The sequence below is a fragment of the Pseudonaja textilis genome, chromosome 15 (genome assembly GCF_049901715.1).
Source record: "Pseudonaja textilis isolate UNSWEBS1 chromosome 15, rPseTex1.2, whole genome shotgun sequence".
Lineage (NCBI taxonomy): Eukaryota > Metazoa > Chordata > Lepidosauria > Squamata > Elapidae > Pseudonaja > Pseudonaja textilis.
This window is the reverse complement of record NC_142004.1, coordinates 9131947-9148222: the sequence shown is the minus strand read 5'-3', so window position 1 is coordinate 9148222 and position 16276 is coordinate 9131947. Positions and strand designations below refer to the sequence as shown.

The following is a 16276-nucleotide window of genomic DNA, read 5'->3' as shown; positions in this document are numbered from 1 at the left end:
TGTTGGTTGTAACGAATGTCATCTTCCTAAGTGGGATGTTACAAGTTCACGATGGGCCTTCCTGATACATAATGTATGAAGGATGCTTTAATGATATCCGTGCCTTAAATTGAATCAGATCTGTGGCTTAATCACTCAAATGGCTCTTTAGAAGTTGCAAGAGATGGTTGGGTGTTTTTTTTTTTTCTTTTCCTTTTTCCCTGATAGATTAAGGAAGCAAGCGTTCCTCTCTTTAGGCGATCCTTAGCCCTGTCTTCTTAGATGTTTTTATCGATCGAGATGTTCCTCTGATGATAAGAAAACCCAGCCATGGGTCATTCCTGACAAACGGAAGAGTAAACACATTGACCGAGCATTCATGCTGTCATCGGTCATCATCTATAAGAGGTTCTCCATGTGCCTTGGTGGGTTGTGTGCTTGGCAAATCCGAAATGGCAATTGGAGATTCATTTTGCTTGCCCTAATTTTAACTGGGCTGAGTTGGTGATGAAGATGATGATGATGATTACTATTATTAAATCTTTAGTGAGATTCACACACAGCCTTTGGGGGCTGGTTGGTAGCTCAACAGCTCGAGTCCTAACCAAGGACCTAGGAACTGTTCAGGTAGCGTCGGAGGATATAAGCTGTTTCACATAGGGTAGTTTTTTGTAGAATCATGTAGAATTATTTTTGAATATTATTATTATTATTAATTATTATTATTATTATTACTACTACTACTACTACTACTAACTAGAAGGGGCATGGTCGGGTTTTGTAAGACCTCGTGTGCCTTGGGACACAGCTGTGTGAAATTATTTCCTTGGTATTGCTGTGGCTCAGGTGTGTGGCTGGGGTAATGAACTGGTTGAACAAGACCGGACAAAGTAGACAACTAAGAAATATTTCCTGCTGGTAGAGGTGTAAAAGAAATAATAAAGCATACACAACAACACGAGAAGAACTCAAATCTTCCCTGCCTGTTAAATTTTCTTTATTGTCAGCCTTTCCTTCCTTCGTTCCTTCTTTCCTTCCTTCCTTCCTTTTCTTGTAGACATTTTATCACCAAACTAGGTAACATAAGTATAGTATATAAAATCATACATTGCAATGTCCTACCTGTCAATGAATCCTTCAGCTTCAACCATAACAATACAAGATCACACAATAGATACAAACTCAAGGTTAATCGCACCAAACTTGATTGCAGGAAATACGCCTTCAGCAACGGAGTGGTCAATGCCTGGAATGCTCTACCTGACTCTGTGGTTTCTTCCCCAAACCCCAAAAACTTTTAACCTTAGACTGTCTACTATTGACCTCACCCCTTTCCTAAGAGGTCTGTGGAGGGTGTGCATAAGCGCACCAACGTGCCTACCATCCCTGTCCTATTGTTTCTTTTATTTCTTTTATTTTTCTGATATGCGTCCATGTATTCATAACTATGTTTTTACTTATACCCATTATCTTGTAAGCAATTGACAAAACAAACAAACAAACAAACAAATAAATAAATAAATAAAAACATCATCAGTGCTAGAAGTGAGTTGGGTTTGCTCCCTGTTTATGACCCAACAGAATTCCTCCAATTAAGGAACTACCAACTCAATAAAAAGCCTGATCAAGGAACCCCTAAGATCTGATGGGACAAGCCACACCATTCCCTTCTAGCACTGATGATGTGACCTAGTTGGATCATGAAATATCTGCAAGAAAGCCACTAAACTCAGAGAGCACTAAGGACCCCATAGTCTTCCTCCTGCTCCCCCTCCTCTTACTTCTCCTCCTCCTCCTCCTCCTCCTCCTCCTCCTCTCCCTTCTAGCACTAATGATGTTCCCTAGTTGGGTAATGAAATCACTGCAGGAAAACCACCAAGCTCAGAGAACACCAAAGACCCCACAAATGCAACACTCCCCACTCCTCCTCCAACCTACACAATATTAGGGGCTGGATAGTCCTGGAAACCACAGAGGGGACCTGGATTTTTTAAGACTTAGCTTTACCTTTCATCTTTTAATAGCATGTATTTTCAGAGCCGCCCTTAGTGTTTCTTTTGAAGAAATCTGGCTTGGACCTAGGCAGCGATGAACAGTAATCGCCAAAAGAACTTACTCTTCAGGCCTGCCCTTCCTTTATTTCTTAGTCACAGCCTCGACAGGTGTTTGGATATTATCCCTGGCATCGTGGTGCAGTTATTATCAAAATATAAGCTGCTTGGAGACTATCTCATATGTGGGAGAGGTCCTTCCAACTCAGCTGATAACAACATGCACAGATGCAATGAGCACCATCTGCAATACGAATTTTTGTCTGAGCTTATAAAGGATCCCATAGTCACAACAACTCACAAGTGCCTATTAATGATGACAGATAGAAGCTTAGTCAACTCTTCACTCCAATGGAGAGCATTAAAGTGTTCGGGGAAAAAAAAAAGAAATAATAGAAAACCAGTTGAAAACGGAGAGCTTGCATTTTCAGGAACCTCTTCAACTGACTTTTTAAAAGTCTTGACGATTGGAAATCTATTCCTCTCTCTCCTGACCCAGATAAAGGAAGCAGAAAGAGTCCCTGGTTTCATGTTCTGAAGTTGGTTAGTTGTTTTTTTTTTTTCAGAGAGAGATGTCCCACTGGACATTTCAAGGAAATTCAGATTTCATCCATTACCGAGTTCAGACATAATGTCGTTCCCTGGTGACCAGCAACTGTGGCTTGGAAAAACATGGTTTATGACTTAATGTCATTAATATATAATGTGATGTGAACTCCTCCTATTTTGGCCCAGTCCATAAACCATGATTAATAGAAATAGTGTCCAAGCCTGTTAAACTGTCCGACTTTTTTGGCCTAGACAGAAGGACCAATTCTGAGTCTCAATTTTGCATCCAGAAGAGATTCAAGATCCCTCTTTAGCATCTCTAAAGAAAACAACAAGGTGATAGAATATATAATTTGCAACGTGGTTTTCTTAATTTTTAGCTTAATTTAGATCCTTCTGCTGGTTGCATGATACTTATGGTAGGGCCACTCCCTAGATCTATAACATCTGTTGCACTGTGTTGTCTCCCTCCCACAATCCTGTCTGCTCAACATTTCAAGAAGAGAGGGTCAATCTTGAGCAAAGAAGAGAGGGTCAACCTATTCTCCAAAGCACCTGAAGGTAGGACAAGACGCAACAGGTGGAAACTAACCAAGGAGAGAAGCAACCTAGGAGGAATTTCTTGACAGTGAGAACAATAAATCAGTGAAATGATTGTCCTCTATAAGTTGTGGATACTCCAACACTAGAGGTTTTTAAGAAGAGATTGGACAGCCATTTGTCTGAAATGGTATAGGCGGTGGTGGGATTCAAATAATGTAACAACCAGTTCTCTGCCCTAATGATTTCTTCCAACAACCAGTTCACTAAACTGCTCAGCAAGTTAACAACCGGTTCTTGTGAACTGGTGCGAACTGGCTGAATCCCACCACTGGGTATAGGATTTCCTGCTTGTGCAGGGGGTTGGACTAGAAGACCTCCAAGGTCCTTTCTGACTCTGTTATTCCGCTATTCTGTTATTCTCTTTACAGCTCCCAAATTAGGGAGAGTCCTTTCTAAGACATTTGGCACACCCAAAGCCCTGCTGTGGGTTCAGCTATCTTTTATTTGACTTTTCCCTTGGTTGTGTTGCATTTTCCTATCTTCCAAGGTCAGATATTGCATATATCTAGAAAGAGAAAGCGAGAACAGAGCGCTTCCTGATGTAACAAGCTGATAGTTGTTCAGAGATTTATTTGTTAGCAGGAGTCAAATGGATTTTTTGCTCCATCCATTTAGAACATTAATAAAGCTATACAGATCTAATTTGTTTGCTCAAACTGGGTTAAGGTGCCCGTTGTTTGCCTATGTGCTTTAAAGTACTTGGTTATTTTCTGGAGCAACATTTTGACATTAAGAAGGAAATCTCATAACCTTGTATGCTTTTGGTCGAGTTTTAGATGTTGCAGCATGTGAGATCATGCTTTGCGGCAATGAACTGTAGTTCACTTTGCTCTTTTCTGGAAAGGTTTGGTGATATTGAATGTGATTCGTTTACAATCTGCAACATCAAACCTTTACAATGCCTTGAATCTGGATTGTCAAAATGGACGGAGAGGAGAGATAATATCTCCCAGGCTCTCGGGAATCCATTATTAAAGAAGAAAAGATGCCTTTGAATTATGGATTTCCTGTCTGGCCGCTCACCGAGGGTCAGATTAGGTAATCATACCTCTTCAGACCTTATTCTTAACACTGGTACACCACAGGGTTGTGTGCTGAGTCCCTTACTCTATACTCTTTATATGCATGACTGCATTCCCACTCATGCTAGTAATACTATTGCTAAATTTTCAGATAATACAACAGTGATTGTATAACAGTGATTCATCTCCAGGGGGGATGAGTCTGCTTACCGAGTTGAGGTGGACTGGTTGCTTTCATGGTGTGGAGACAATAACTTGGTCCTCAACACCAATAAGACCAAGGAGCTTATAGTGGACTATAGAAGGAACAGATCAGACATCCAGCCCTTGCTTATCCATGGAGACCGAGTGGAGCAACTGGGCAGTTTTAAGTTTCTGGGTGTTACCCTAAAAGAGGACCTGACCTGGGTTCCTCACATTGCAGCCCTGGTCAAAAGGGCCCAGCAGAGATTAGACTACCTGAGACTTCTCAGGAAACAACGACTGAATGAAAAACTGCTGGTGACCTTCTACCGCTGCACCATAGAGAGTATCTTAACTGACTGAACTTATGCCTGGTTAGCCAATTGCACAGGGGCAGATAGGAAAGCACTCCAGAGGGTGAATGTCATTGCCGAGAAGATCATGGGTTGCCCTCTCCCCTCTTTGGAAGAGCTTTATAACTCCTGTTGCCTTAAGAAAGTTCAAAACATCCTTAAAGATCCATCTCATCCTAGGCACCCTTTTTTTAAACTATTACCATCTGGCAGACGGTACAGGACAATAAAAACAAGGACAAATAGACGAAAAACAGCTTCCATCCCAGGGCAGTAACTTTATTGACTTCTGCTGTATTGTGCAGTATTGGTGTGGTGTTGGGGGTTTTCGGTTCAATGTGTGGAGGGTGAAGGATGTGTGTTTGTGTCTATTTTCATGGTCATGGTCATGATGTGCACTGAAGATGGTGTTTGATTTGGCTGTATGAGGTGCAATGACAATAAAGTAAACTAAACTAAACTAAGCTAAAATAAAATAAAAGTTTAGCAAAAAAGAAGGAAGGAAGGAGGGAGGGAGGGAGAGAGGGAGGGAGAGATAGAGAGAAAGAAAGAAAGAAAGAAAGAAAGAAAGAAAGAAAGAAAGAAAGAAAGAAAGAAAGAAAGAAAAAGAAAGAAAGGAAGGAAGGAAGGAAGGAAGGAAGGAAGGAAGGAAGGAAGGAAGGAAGGAAAGGGAAGAAGGAAGGAAGGAAGGAAGGAAGGAAGGAAGGAAGGAAGGAAGGAAGGAAGGAAGGAAGGAAGGAAGGAAGGGGAAGCAGTTATAGGAACTCTTTCCTCACCTGGTCTATCTCAAAAAGCTGGCAAAACATGACAGCCTCCAACATATCCAAATAAAATTCATACCTGAGAGTCCTTGGGATAAGTCCCAGTTGTGAAAGCAAAGAAGAGGAAAAGAGAACAAATGAAATAAGGATAAAGGATAAATGGTTAAGATTGCCCCTTTAACTGTCCATCTTCAAACCAGAAGCTCAAGCAAAGCCCACCCATTGGGTTTCTAGTTATCTTTGCCAAAAACAGGTGGCTGTTCCATTTTTATGCTGTACATTTTTTTATAGGGGAAAAGCATTCTTATAGCAGAAATTAGCCAAGAATGAAATCTGGGCAACTCTGTATAAGAACCACAATCTCTTGGAACCACCCTTTTTTTCTCTCTCTCTCTCATTATAATTTGACTGGTTTGCAAGTTTTATAGACGGCATATATCTCAAGCCGAGTCCAATTGGCAGCTGTGGACAATGGTTAAGTATTGGCTAAATAATGGGAAGGTGAGAGAGAAGCTTATATTTCCAACTAATTATGGAGATGGAGAATAGATGCCAGAATCCCAGTGAAAGGAAAGGCACCATCTATTATCCGACTTTCTTTGGATGGCTGCTTAATAAAGACATTTATTTGCAGAACGTTATTCAAAAGGGGTGGGGGGAAGCTGTCATTATTTTCTCACTCTAGGAAGCTGATTGACTCAGTTGCCTACTAAGAGTCGGGATTTTAAACATGAATGCTGAACATCCAAGTTTAAATGTTATACTGCAGTCCAATGTCAGATCCAGAGAACCAGGAATGACACCATAAATAGCTCAAAAGTAGTTCCTTTATTGCTGTTTGCTTGTAAGCAGGAATCTTGCCAGACTAAAGTACTCTTTGCATAGCTGTCATGCCCCTGTCAGAGTCTGAATCCTAGGAGGAAGACGAATAGTTGACAGGGAGTGGGAATGTGGCTCCGTTGGCTATGGAGGAAACTAGGGAAGGGCAAAGTCTGGCTGGGCAGAGCAGGAAAGAGGTAGAACAAGGGAGAGGGCGTTCGGAGGAAGACCCGGGCCCACCCTCTCTTTATCCTAGGGCATGCAGGGAGGAAAGGAGAAGAGAGCAACGTGGTTGCATGGCTTACGGGGGAGGAAAGGGCCTTGATTCCCTTCATTAGCCATACCTGTGAATGAGAGTTTAAAAGAGTTGCAAGCTGAGTGTGGCATCTGCTGGGAGCAAACGTGAGTTTATCTTGTATTGACTTTGGCTATCTGTGTTCCTGGCATCCTCCCAACCCTGTTGAGTTATTGTCGTGCCTTCACATCTGGAATTCCTTTTCCTGCCCTGCCGGACTAATTACTTCATTTTGCCTTGAATGGACTTATAGTTACAGTTTTTGCTGACCATGTTTTGGACTTGATTCTCTGCAGGCTGTTCCTGGGAGAGTTTTTCTCTAGCCCAGAAGGTAACCAGGACATTGGAGGCAAAGTTGGAGCTAATAAAGGGACTCCTACTGATTATCTGACTGTGTTGCTTTTGTGCCACGCCCGGGGTGATCACAATAACTATTAGATAAATACCGTGAAGATTTATGGTGGGAACCCTTTGGGGTCTCCTTAAAACCTACCAATGAATTATGCAACTCAGCACCAGATTCCACCATATCCAATCAGTATTGTGTAGGGATATTGTTGGTTTTATTGTTGGTTTTGTGTCTATGGAGATTCTCAGTCATCCAGGTCATGGTTGCCCCAAAGGTGCATTTAGTTCTGATGTGTTAGGAGATACAAACCCATCAGATACATAGGAGAACAAACCCATCAGGACAAGATTCACTAGTCCACCTGCAGTTAAAAGACAAAGGCTGCCCTTTTGAAGACAACAAAGTCCACATTTTGGACAGAGAGACCTGCTAGTTTGAAAGAAGGATCAAAGAGGCCATCGATGTCAAAACGGAATAGTCCTCTCTCAACAGAAGAGGAAGGATATGACATCATCTGCCTTCAGTCCACAGCACAGTCCTTTCAGCAGTTCCAAGAAGGCTCCGCAGCAATTTGTTCTATCCGTTTTGTTCACTTATTTTTGTATGCATCCCAGTTTTGAACCATAACAATAAAGATTTGATTTGATTTTGATTCGAAGAGGTTAGCTTCCTCTCAGGAGATGTTCCCTGAGTTGGACTCCAGTCCCCATTATCCTCAACCAGTGTGTCCACAGGCATCTGGTCGATGAAGAGGGTGGGTGAATGTCCTCTTTTTCATCCTGCAATTCCTTTCTCCAGGGTTTAGCTAGCTTCCCTTCAACCCCAAGGGAGATCTTTGAGTTTGAACTATTTTTTTTTCTTAGAAGAGCACCTTTTAAGAGCGTTTGGGGGAGGAAGATTACTTTGTTATACTTCATAATATCTGAGATATTAGTGCTTTGGGAGAATCATTATATGGAGCCTTAAATGTGATTTTTATGGGAGGCTTTATAAAAGGCTCTCGAGTCGGGGACATGCTTTGCATACAAAAGGCTCCAAGTCAGTCTTTAGCAAAACATTCCTGAATACATATATATATTTAAAGGGGGAGAAAAGAGAATTACACAGGAAATAACTTGTAATAGTTGTGAGTTACATGCGGTGTGTTTGTGTGTGTGTATATGCGTGCACGTGTATCTAAACTTCTCCCTACTCCTCACAACCTCGTGATTTGCTTTCCTCATGCAGTCCTTTATTATTTTTATTTTGATAGGTTAATATTTGCATCCTTATTGCCGTGACCAGAGTAATTTCAAGAATAAGTGCTGAAAATTACAAGGTCCGTGGAGAGGCTAATGCGTTCAAGTAAGTTTGCTTTCCCTTCCTTTTTTAAATTTTTTTTTTATTAGCAGGAATTTAAACTCCCAAGAACATTGGAACTGCTACTGAATGCTGAGTCCAGTGTCATAAAATCTGTTGGTTTTTTTTTTTAAAAAAAGGGGAATTGTGTTCTGAATCAAGGCTGGATGGATTCTGCAACACTGTTTATCTAATCCCAAAGGATTATCGCTGTTTATCTAATCCCAAAGGAGAAGATAACATCCAGTCTTGTGAAGATCACAGGCATTAAAAATACATCTGAATGTCCAGTAAAGTTGGCTGTTGGGCACTTTTTGAAAAATAGACATTAGGCAGAGGGTTAAAAATTGGGATCTCGTCCAAGTAATACTCCTGGGATTATTTTGTAAACAGTATTTGAATTTCACAAGCAATTCCTTTGCTGAGTGCTAAGCAGAAGGAAAGTATTTCCTTCCTTCCTTCCTTCCTTCCTTCCTTCCTTCCTTCCTTCCTTCCTTCCTTCCTTCCTTCCTTCCTTCCTTCCCTTTTCTTCTCCTTTCTTCTGTTGGAAGGAAAATCCAGTCCTGTTCCAAGCCAGGGGAAAGGTGCTGGAAAGAAAAATGGAAGGAAAGAAAGTTTATTTGGTTTCCAGAAACTTTAATGACAGAAACAGTTTTTTGGGGTGTCTAACAAAATGGCTGAATGAGTGGATGGATCTTTACAGGGTTCTGAGATGCTCCAGGGGTTTTTGCAATGTTGTGAGCCTTGTGTCTTTTGCTATTTTAATGATGGTGGGTTAACCCTATTATGTTCTAAAGGTCCTGTCCTGTCCTTTAGAATTTGGGAAAAGGAATGTAAATTCTTAATCCCATCAGCTCCAGCCTTCTGGTGGAGCTTGTGGCTGAAGGTGTTTTGTTTATGGATAGGGCGGACTAGTCTTTCTGAATGGATACCAAATCTGCAATTCCTAAAGGTCAATTTGAAGCTGTTTTCCCTATGGCAGGAAGACTAGGGCTGCTTTCTGCCTTTGTTAAGATTTTTATCAATTTCTCCTTTGGGGAAATATTCTAGCCTGCCCCTTTTTAATTTTAAGAATAAAGAATATTTTAATTTGGGGAGGGAGGTTTCCTATACTTTTCTTTCTCCTCTTCCTCCTCCTCTTCCCATTATTCTCTTTTGCCTCTCCCTTTCATCCTTCCTTCTCCTCCTTTCATTTTTTTCTCTCTTCTTTGATCCTTCTCTTCCTTTCAACTTTTCTTCTCTTCCTCCTCCTCCTCCCATTATTCTCTTTTGGTTCTCCCTTTCACCCTTCTTTCTTCTCCTTTCATTCTTCTCTTCTTCAATCCTTCTCTCCCTTTCAACCTTTCTTCTCCTCTTCTCATTATTCTCTTTTGCCTCTTCCTTTCATCCTTCCTTCTCCTCCTCCTCCTCCTCCTCCTTTCATTATTGTTCTCTTCTTCCTTCTATCCTTCCTTCCCTTTCATTCTTCCTCCCCACCTAAGAAAACTATTCAGCCTTTGGAACCTGTCAATCTTCCAATCTGCCTTGCTTCTCTCATTTGGTATTTGCCATGGCAGAAATTTGCAAGATTCATCAGGTGCATTTATAGACCCGGAATGCAACAATAAGCTTCGCTCTTGATTAGAACAGCATGAGGTATTTTTAGCCCTTTAGGACAGGTGACACAAGAAAATGAACTTGAATCTAAAAATAAGTGGCAACCGGGCACTGATATTTTCTCCCTTCATTCTTGCAAGAGAGACAGTCCTAGATAATTTCTTATCTCTGCTGGAGAATGCTTGCTTGCTGTAGTAAACCCGAGGACAGGCAGTGGAGTACATAATGCATATTTATAAACGGATACTCAGTGTGCATTATCAGTTGAGCCAATCGGGACTACAAGGATTTATGTAACTTACAGCTCCTTACAGAAAGTGGTTAATAACACAGCTTGTGATTCCAGTTGGCAAGCACCAAACCGGTATGTTGTACACAAATTTGCCCATGTGTGCTGAAGGACCCTGGAGATGAAGTTTGTTGGCAGCAAGACTATTTGCTGGAGAGCAATTTTGCCTTGTTGCAGCTGGCAAGAACAAATTGGTGTAATTGTTGCCAATAGTTTTCCCTGGCACACAGGGTGTTGAGCCTGTGCTCATTCGATTAATGGCATATTGAAAGTGAGCATCAGTCTGGCCTTATCACTGCTTACCGATTGGATCATCTGAGCCCACTAAGCAAATTTTGATTTCCATAGGAGACTAAGCATTTATTTATTTATTTATTTATTTTATTCATTGTATTGCGAACAGTTGCTGGGGTGCATCCACAGTTTCGTTGTAGTTGTACAATGACAATAAAGTTCTTCTAATTCTAATTCAAAGACTTTACTCATAAGCGAGTAGCAGAGATTATTTCATTTGCTTCCGTTGATGGGTCATGCCTGGTGGATGAAGGTTGTAGAACCAACACCTGTTCTCTATTCAAGGATAGTAGGTTGGTTGGTTTGATTGTTGTTTGCATTGGTGTAAAATGCACTGAGGCACTTCTGAGGGTTGAAAGGATTAGCTGGTTGCCTTGGGAATGCCCAACTGGGGGCTCTTTCCATGTGCCTGGCAGGAGCTAGAGTGAAGGGCGGGAGCTCAACCCTGCCCACAGCAACTCTTGGGTCTCAAACGTGGGCTTGCTCACTGCCTGCCCTAGCGTTCCAAGCGCTCAAACCCCTTTGCCATGGTGGTGCCGTGGTTAGAAGCAGTACTGCAGGCTGCTTCTACTGACTGCCAGCTGCCTCTGCAGTTCGGCAGTTCAATTCTGGCCGGCTCACGGTTCACTCAGTCTTCTATCTTCCTGAGGTTGGTAGAATGAGGACCCAGATTGTTGACGGCAATAGGCTGACTTTGTAACAGCATAGAGATGTTCTGTGGACGTGGCTTGGTGGGCATGGTAAGGGAAGGATACTGTAACATCTCCATTCCCTCCCCACTCCATTAACCTGATTTCCAGCTCCGTTCTCCTCTGCAGGGCAACCAAAGGAGACCCAGCCAATCAACTGGGACTCAATGGGAGCCAGGGAATAGATGGGGGTGGGGCCAGTTAGAGGCGGTATTGGCCGCTTCTCCAAACTATTCAACATTTCTGCTACCAGTTCTCCAGAACTGGTCAGAACCGGCTGAATACCACCTCTGAACAGCACTGGAAAAAGCGACTCAGGACTGTTTTTCCGCACTTCTGAATCACACGATCAAGGGATCACATGGTCCCACGATCAAAATTCAGATGCTTAAGAGTCGCAGCATCCCAGGGCCACGTGAACCCCACTTGCGATTTACCCATCTGCCTTCCGTCAAGTAAAACCGAGGGGGGAAGTTCAGATTCGCTTAAGGACAGCCTGATTCACTCAACAACTGCTGTGATTGGGTGCCCGTCACTTAGCAATTGCTGGGCTTAGCAACGGAAATTCTGCTCCCAATTGCGGTCATAAGGCGAGGAGTACCTGTATGCATAGCCTCCCTGTCAGCTCTTAAAAGGGATAATTGGTGCCTTCGGGAAGGACGGGAGGCTTGGTGGGTCTGTCTCCCACCTTGAGTTGGTGCGTATTATTTGTCCTGCCTGGCAGAAGCTCATTAACGGCTTCTCGATAAACTGCCAGGGCCAAGCCTTACGGGAAGATTTTGTTCATCATTGCTTCTGATGTGGTCTAGTGGTCTGGAAAAGTCAGTATCATTTCTCCAGTACATGCAGTCTCCGGAATATTAGCTGAGGAATCCACAATGAGATTTTTCATGAATAAGTGGAGAGAGAGAGAGAAAGAGAGAGAGAGAGAATGACGGAGAGAGAATGAGAGAGAGAATGACAGAGAGAGAATGAGAGAGGCAATGACACAGAGAGACAGAATAAGAGAGAGAATGAGAGAGAGAATGAGAAAAAATGAGAGGGAGAGAATGACAGACAGAGAATGAGAGAGAGAATGAGAGGGAGAGAATGACAGAGAATGAGAGAGAGAATGACAGAGAATGACAGAGAGAGAAAAAGAGACAATGAGAGAGACAATGACACAGAGAGAGACAGAATAAGAGAGAATGAGAGAGAGAATGAGAAAAAAATGAGAGGGAGAGAATGAGAGAGAATGAGAGAATGACACACACAGAGAGAATGACAGAGAGAATGACAGAGAGAGAGAGAGAATAAGAGAGAGAATGAGAGAGAGAGAGAAATAGAGAGCTGTCAGGAGGGGAAATGTGTAGCTCTTTTTTTTTTACCATATGGCTCAATTATTTGCATCGCTGAAAAGATGATTCAATTCTCTGAGATGTCAAGAATGAAAATCACATCCTTTTTTTTTCTGGATTTGGGTTCATAGACCACTTTTTAAATTCATGCAGTCTTGAAAACAATGCCAAGGATGAACTAGGTTGACTGTCAGGCCCCAAACCAAGAACGACATGTATTGATTCTATCAAACTGAGTTGTTGTTTTTTTAAAAAAAATATCCTACCCATAGACAGAACCTTGCCAGATTGAGAACTCTCTGGGAACTGTTAGGGAGGGCTGTCTTCACCCTTTTTCTTTCACACAAAATATCTGGACTGAGTTCTCTCTTACTCCTCCAGGGAATCCAGACTACATTCCAGCTCGGTGTTCTCTCTCTCTCTCCCTCTCCTCTCCCTCTCCGTCTCCATTCCTCTCTCTCCCTCTCTCTCTCTCTCTTTCTCTTTCTCTTTCTCTCACTATATAGTCCTTCCTTCCTTCTTCCTTCCTCCCTCTCTTATATATATATCTGTCTCTCTGTCTCTGCCTCTGTCTCTCTCTTTCTTTCTCTCACTATATAGTCCTTCCTTCCTTCCTCCTTCCTCTCTCTCTTATCTATATATCTGTTTCTGTCTCTGTCTCTCTTTCTCTTTCTCTTTCTCTCACTATATAGTCCTTCCTTCCTTCCTTCTTCCTTCCTCTCTCTCTCTCTCTCTCTCTCTCTCTCTCTCTCTCTCTCTCTCTCTCTCTCATTCTTTCTGTCTCTATATCCATCCATCCACCTATCTGTCTTATTTATATAACTGCCTATCAGCCCCCAAACCAAGAACGATAAGCACTGATTCATCTAAGCTCATTCATTCACCTTGACTCCTGTATGCCCCTCTTCCTCCTCCTTGTATTCCCACAGGTGCAAGGGCCGCTTTGACTCTTGTCTACCTCTCTGTTCATAATGTTGCATAAAGCCCAGGCTACAAGTTACCCTTACCTCTCTCAACACAGTTTTGATTTCCTTTGAGTCTGCAGGTGGAACATTATCAATCAGAGAAACCAGACTGTCCTTGGTGGCGGTGTTTTATTTTCAAACGCCCAAGGCTGGAGCAGTGTGAGACAGATTTCAGCAAGCCCCCCCCTCCCCCCCCCCCAAAAAAAAGAGGAGGGCGGGTGCGAGATCCCAATTGCAGTCAAGACATTAAGCAGGGAGATTAAACAGTCATCATTAGCAAGCCAGAATGTGAGTCAGCGTTGATAATGTCTTAAAGCTAATTACATCTTTGGCTCATTGGACATGATAAAAGACAAACACTATTTTGGGTCACAGTTTATTAGACTCTGGAGTGGAAAGGCTCAGAAGAACCAACACGGAAGGTTTTTCCCCCATGGAGTGTTGCGAATATTTGGGAGGGAAACCAGCAAAAATAAATCAATAAAATCTCAGGGCATTAAGCTAGGCTGGGAAGTTGTTGATGAAGGCATGCTTCCATGGCTACAAAACAAAACTAAACAACCCATCATGGTGTTATACAGGCAGTGGTGGGATTCAATTTTTTTTTACTACGGTCCTGTGGGTGTGGCTTGGTGGGCATGTATAGATTATTTGTATAGATTATGTCAGAAGACTCTACACATCAGTGGTGGGATTCAAAATTTTTTACTACCGGTTCTGTGGCTTGGTGGACATGGCTGGGGAAGGAGACTGCAAAATCCCCATTCCCTCCCCACCCCACTAACCTGCTTTCCAGCTCCATTCTCCTGCGCAGGGCAACCAAAGTAGACCCGGCCGATCATCTGGGACTCAATAGGAGGCAGAGAAGAGATGGGGATCCATCATACCCAGTCAGAGGTGGGATTTGCCGGTTCCCCAAACTACTCAAAATTTCCGCTACCGGTTCTCCAGAACTGGTCAGAATTGGCTGAATATCACCTCTGTATATAGGTAGTCCTTGACTTAGAACAATTCATTTAGTGACCGTTGTTACAACGGCACTGGAAAAAAGTGAGTGATTTTCACACACAACTGTTGCAGTATCCTACATGCTCATGTGATCAAAAATTCAGAAGGCTTGGCCACCGGTTCATATTTATGACGGTCGCAGCATCCCGGGGTCCTGCGATTCCCTATTTGGCAACCGCCTGATGAGCAAAGTCACTAGGGAAGCCAGATTCACTTAACGACCATGTTCCTGACCTAAGGACCTGCAAGCAATTCACTTAATCACTGGGTCACAAAAGTTCATGAAAATGGGGTAAAACTCACAAATATCTGGCTTAGCAATATTAATGTTGGGCTCAAGCGTAGTCATAAGTCAAGGACGTCATCCACCGTGGTCATAAGTCATCACTTGAGACCTTCGAGAAGAAATTGGACTGCCATTCGTCAGAAATGGTGTAGGGTCTCCCGCTTGGGCTAGATCAGTGGTGGCCAACCAGTGGGCTGGGGACCACTAGTGGTCCGTGAGAAAATTTAGGTAGTCCGCAGAGAAATGTCCCACCCCCCCAAGCAATTAATCCAAGCTGTGTGGGAACACAAGGCTGCGCCGCCCACATGGCCCTCAGGAACGCAAGGCTTGCTTTGCTTGCATTGTGAACAAGACGAGGTAGTGAGGGGAGGGGGAAAAGAGCGGTGGGGGCGGGAACTTGCCCCACTCACCCCACATGCCTGGCCTGGCCACTGAGCTGCTTCTTTCTGCTTCTTTCTTCTTCTGCTTTTGGCTGCACGCAAGGAAAGCAGCAAAAGTCTTTCTTTCTCTCCCCCAAACTCCACCAGAAATGAGTCTTTGGGACCCTGCAAGGCCTCCTGCTCCAAGAGGCTGCGTCATTCAGGCAGAGTTTGGGGGAAGAGAAAGAAAGACTTCTGCTGCTTCTGCGGCTTTCCTTGCATGAAGCCAAAAGTCTCTCCCTCCCCCCCACCCTCCGAGAACAGAGCTGGAGACGGCATCCTGTGATCCCAAATAAAGAATGATCAATCGGTAGGAAAACGGGGTGGGAAATTTTCCTGCAGACATTTTTGGGGGATTTTCCCAGGGTCTCTGGTCCATGGGATTTAAAGTTATGAGTTTGGTGGTCCCTGAGGTCCAAAAGGTTGGCGACCCCTGGACTAGATGACCTCCAAAGTCCCTTCCAATTCTGATTATCTGTTATCTGACTAGCTGAACACAAAACTCTGGGAGTGGAGTTGAGCTTGCCAAGAGATTTTAATATGGTTTACAGAATATACGTCACCCCTGCAGTGTAATTGCTCTTATATAAAAGCCACGATTTCAAAATTTTCACTTCCATCCAGCACGTCTTGTTCCAGTGAGTGGGAGTGGTGATATACTGTAGTAAAATTGTGGTTGGTTGGTTTGTGAGTGTTTGTGTGTGCTGTTGTTGGTCGGTTTAATAGCACAACATGTTTTTTTTCCCTTTCTTTTGTCTCTTTTTAAAGACAAACATTTTGAATCGGCGTACGAGCCCAAAAAAATAATAATGGTGTTCATTCTTTCTTAATGTTCCAAAGATTGAGTGCAGGATCTTTTAGCCTTAACTTCGGTGAAATAATGCCTTTGCAAAGAGCACACAATGCGCTTGAAGGAATCAAAAGCTTAGCAGAACAGCTTTGCCCCATTTGGAGAAAGATTTGTGTTATTCTGTTGAGAAAGGAAAAATAAAAATAATAATAATAATAAAGGAACCCTCTCCATTGTGATAATATGCCAGGGTTACATTAATCATGGAAACTGACTGGCAGGCGTTCTGAGTTTGGGGGGC

The 16276-nt window shown here is 42.9% G+C and overlaps 1 protein-coding gene across 2 annotated transcripts in view; it reads left to right on the top strand.

Moving 5' to 3' along the window:
• ADGRD1 (adhesion G protein-coupled receptor D1) overlaps window positions 1-16276 on the top strand; it is a 128941-nt gene that overhangs the window by 94519 nt on the left and 18146 nt on the right. For both annotated transcript variants that reach the window (XM_087913451.1, XM_026716229.2), the window contains one exon: window positions 8217-8308. In XM_087913451.1, the coding sequence (XP_087769577.1) occupies window positions 8217-8308 (92 nt within the window). The remainder of the gene's footprint in view (window positions 1-8216; window positions 8309-16276) is intronic.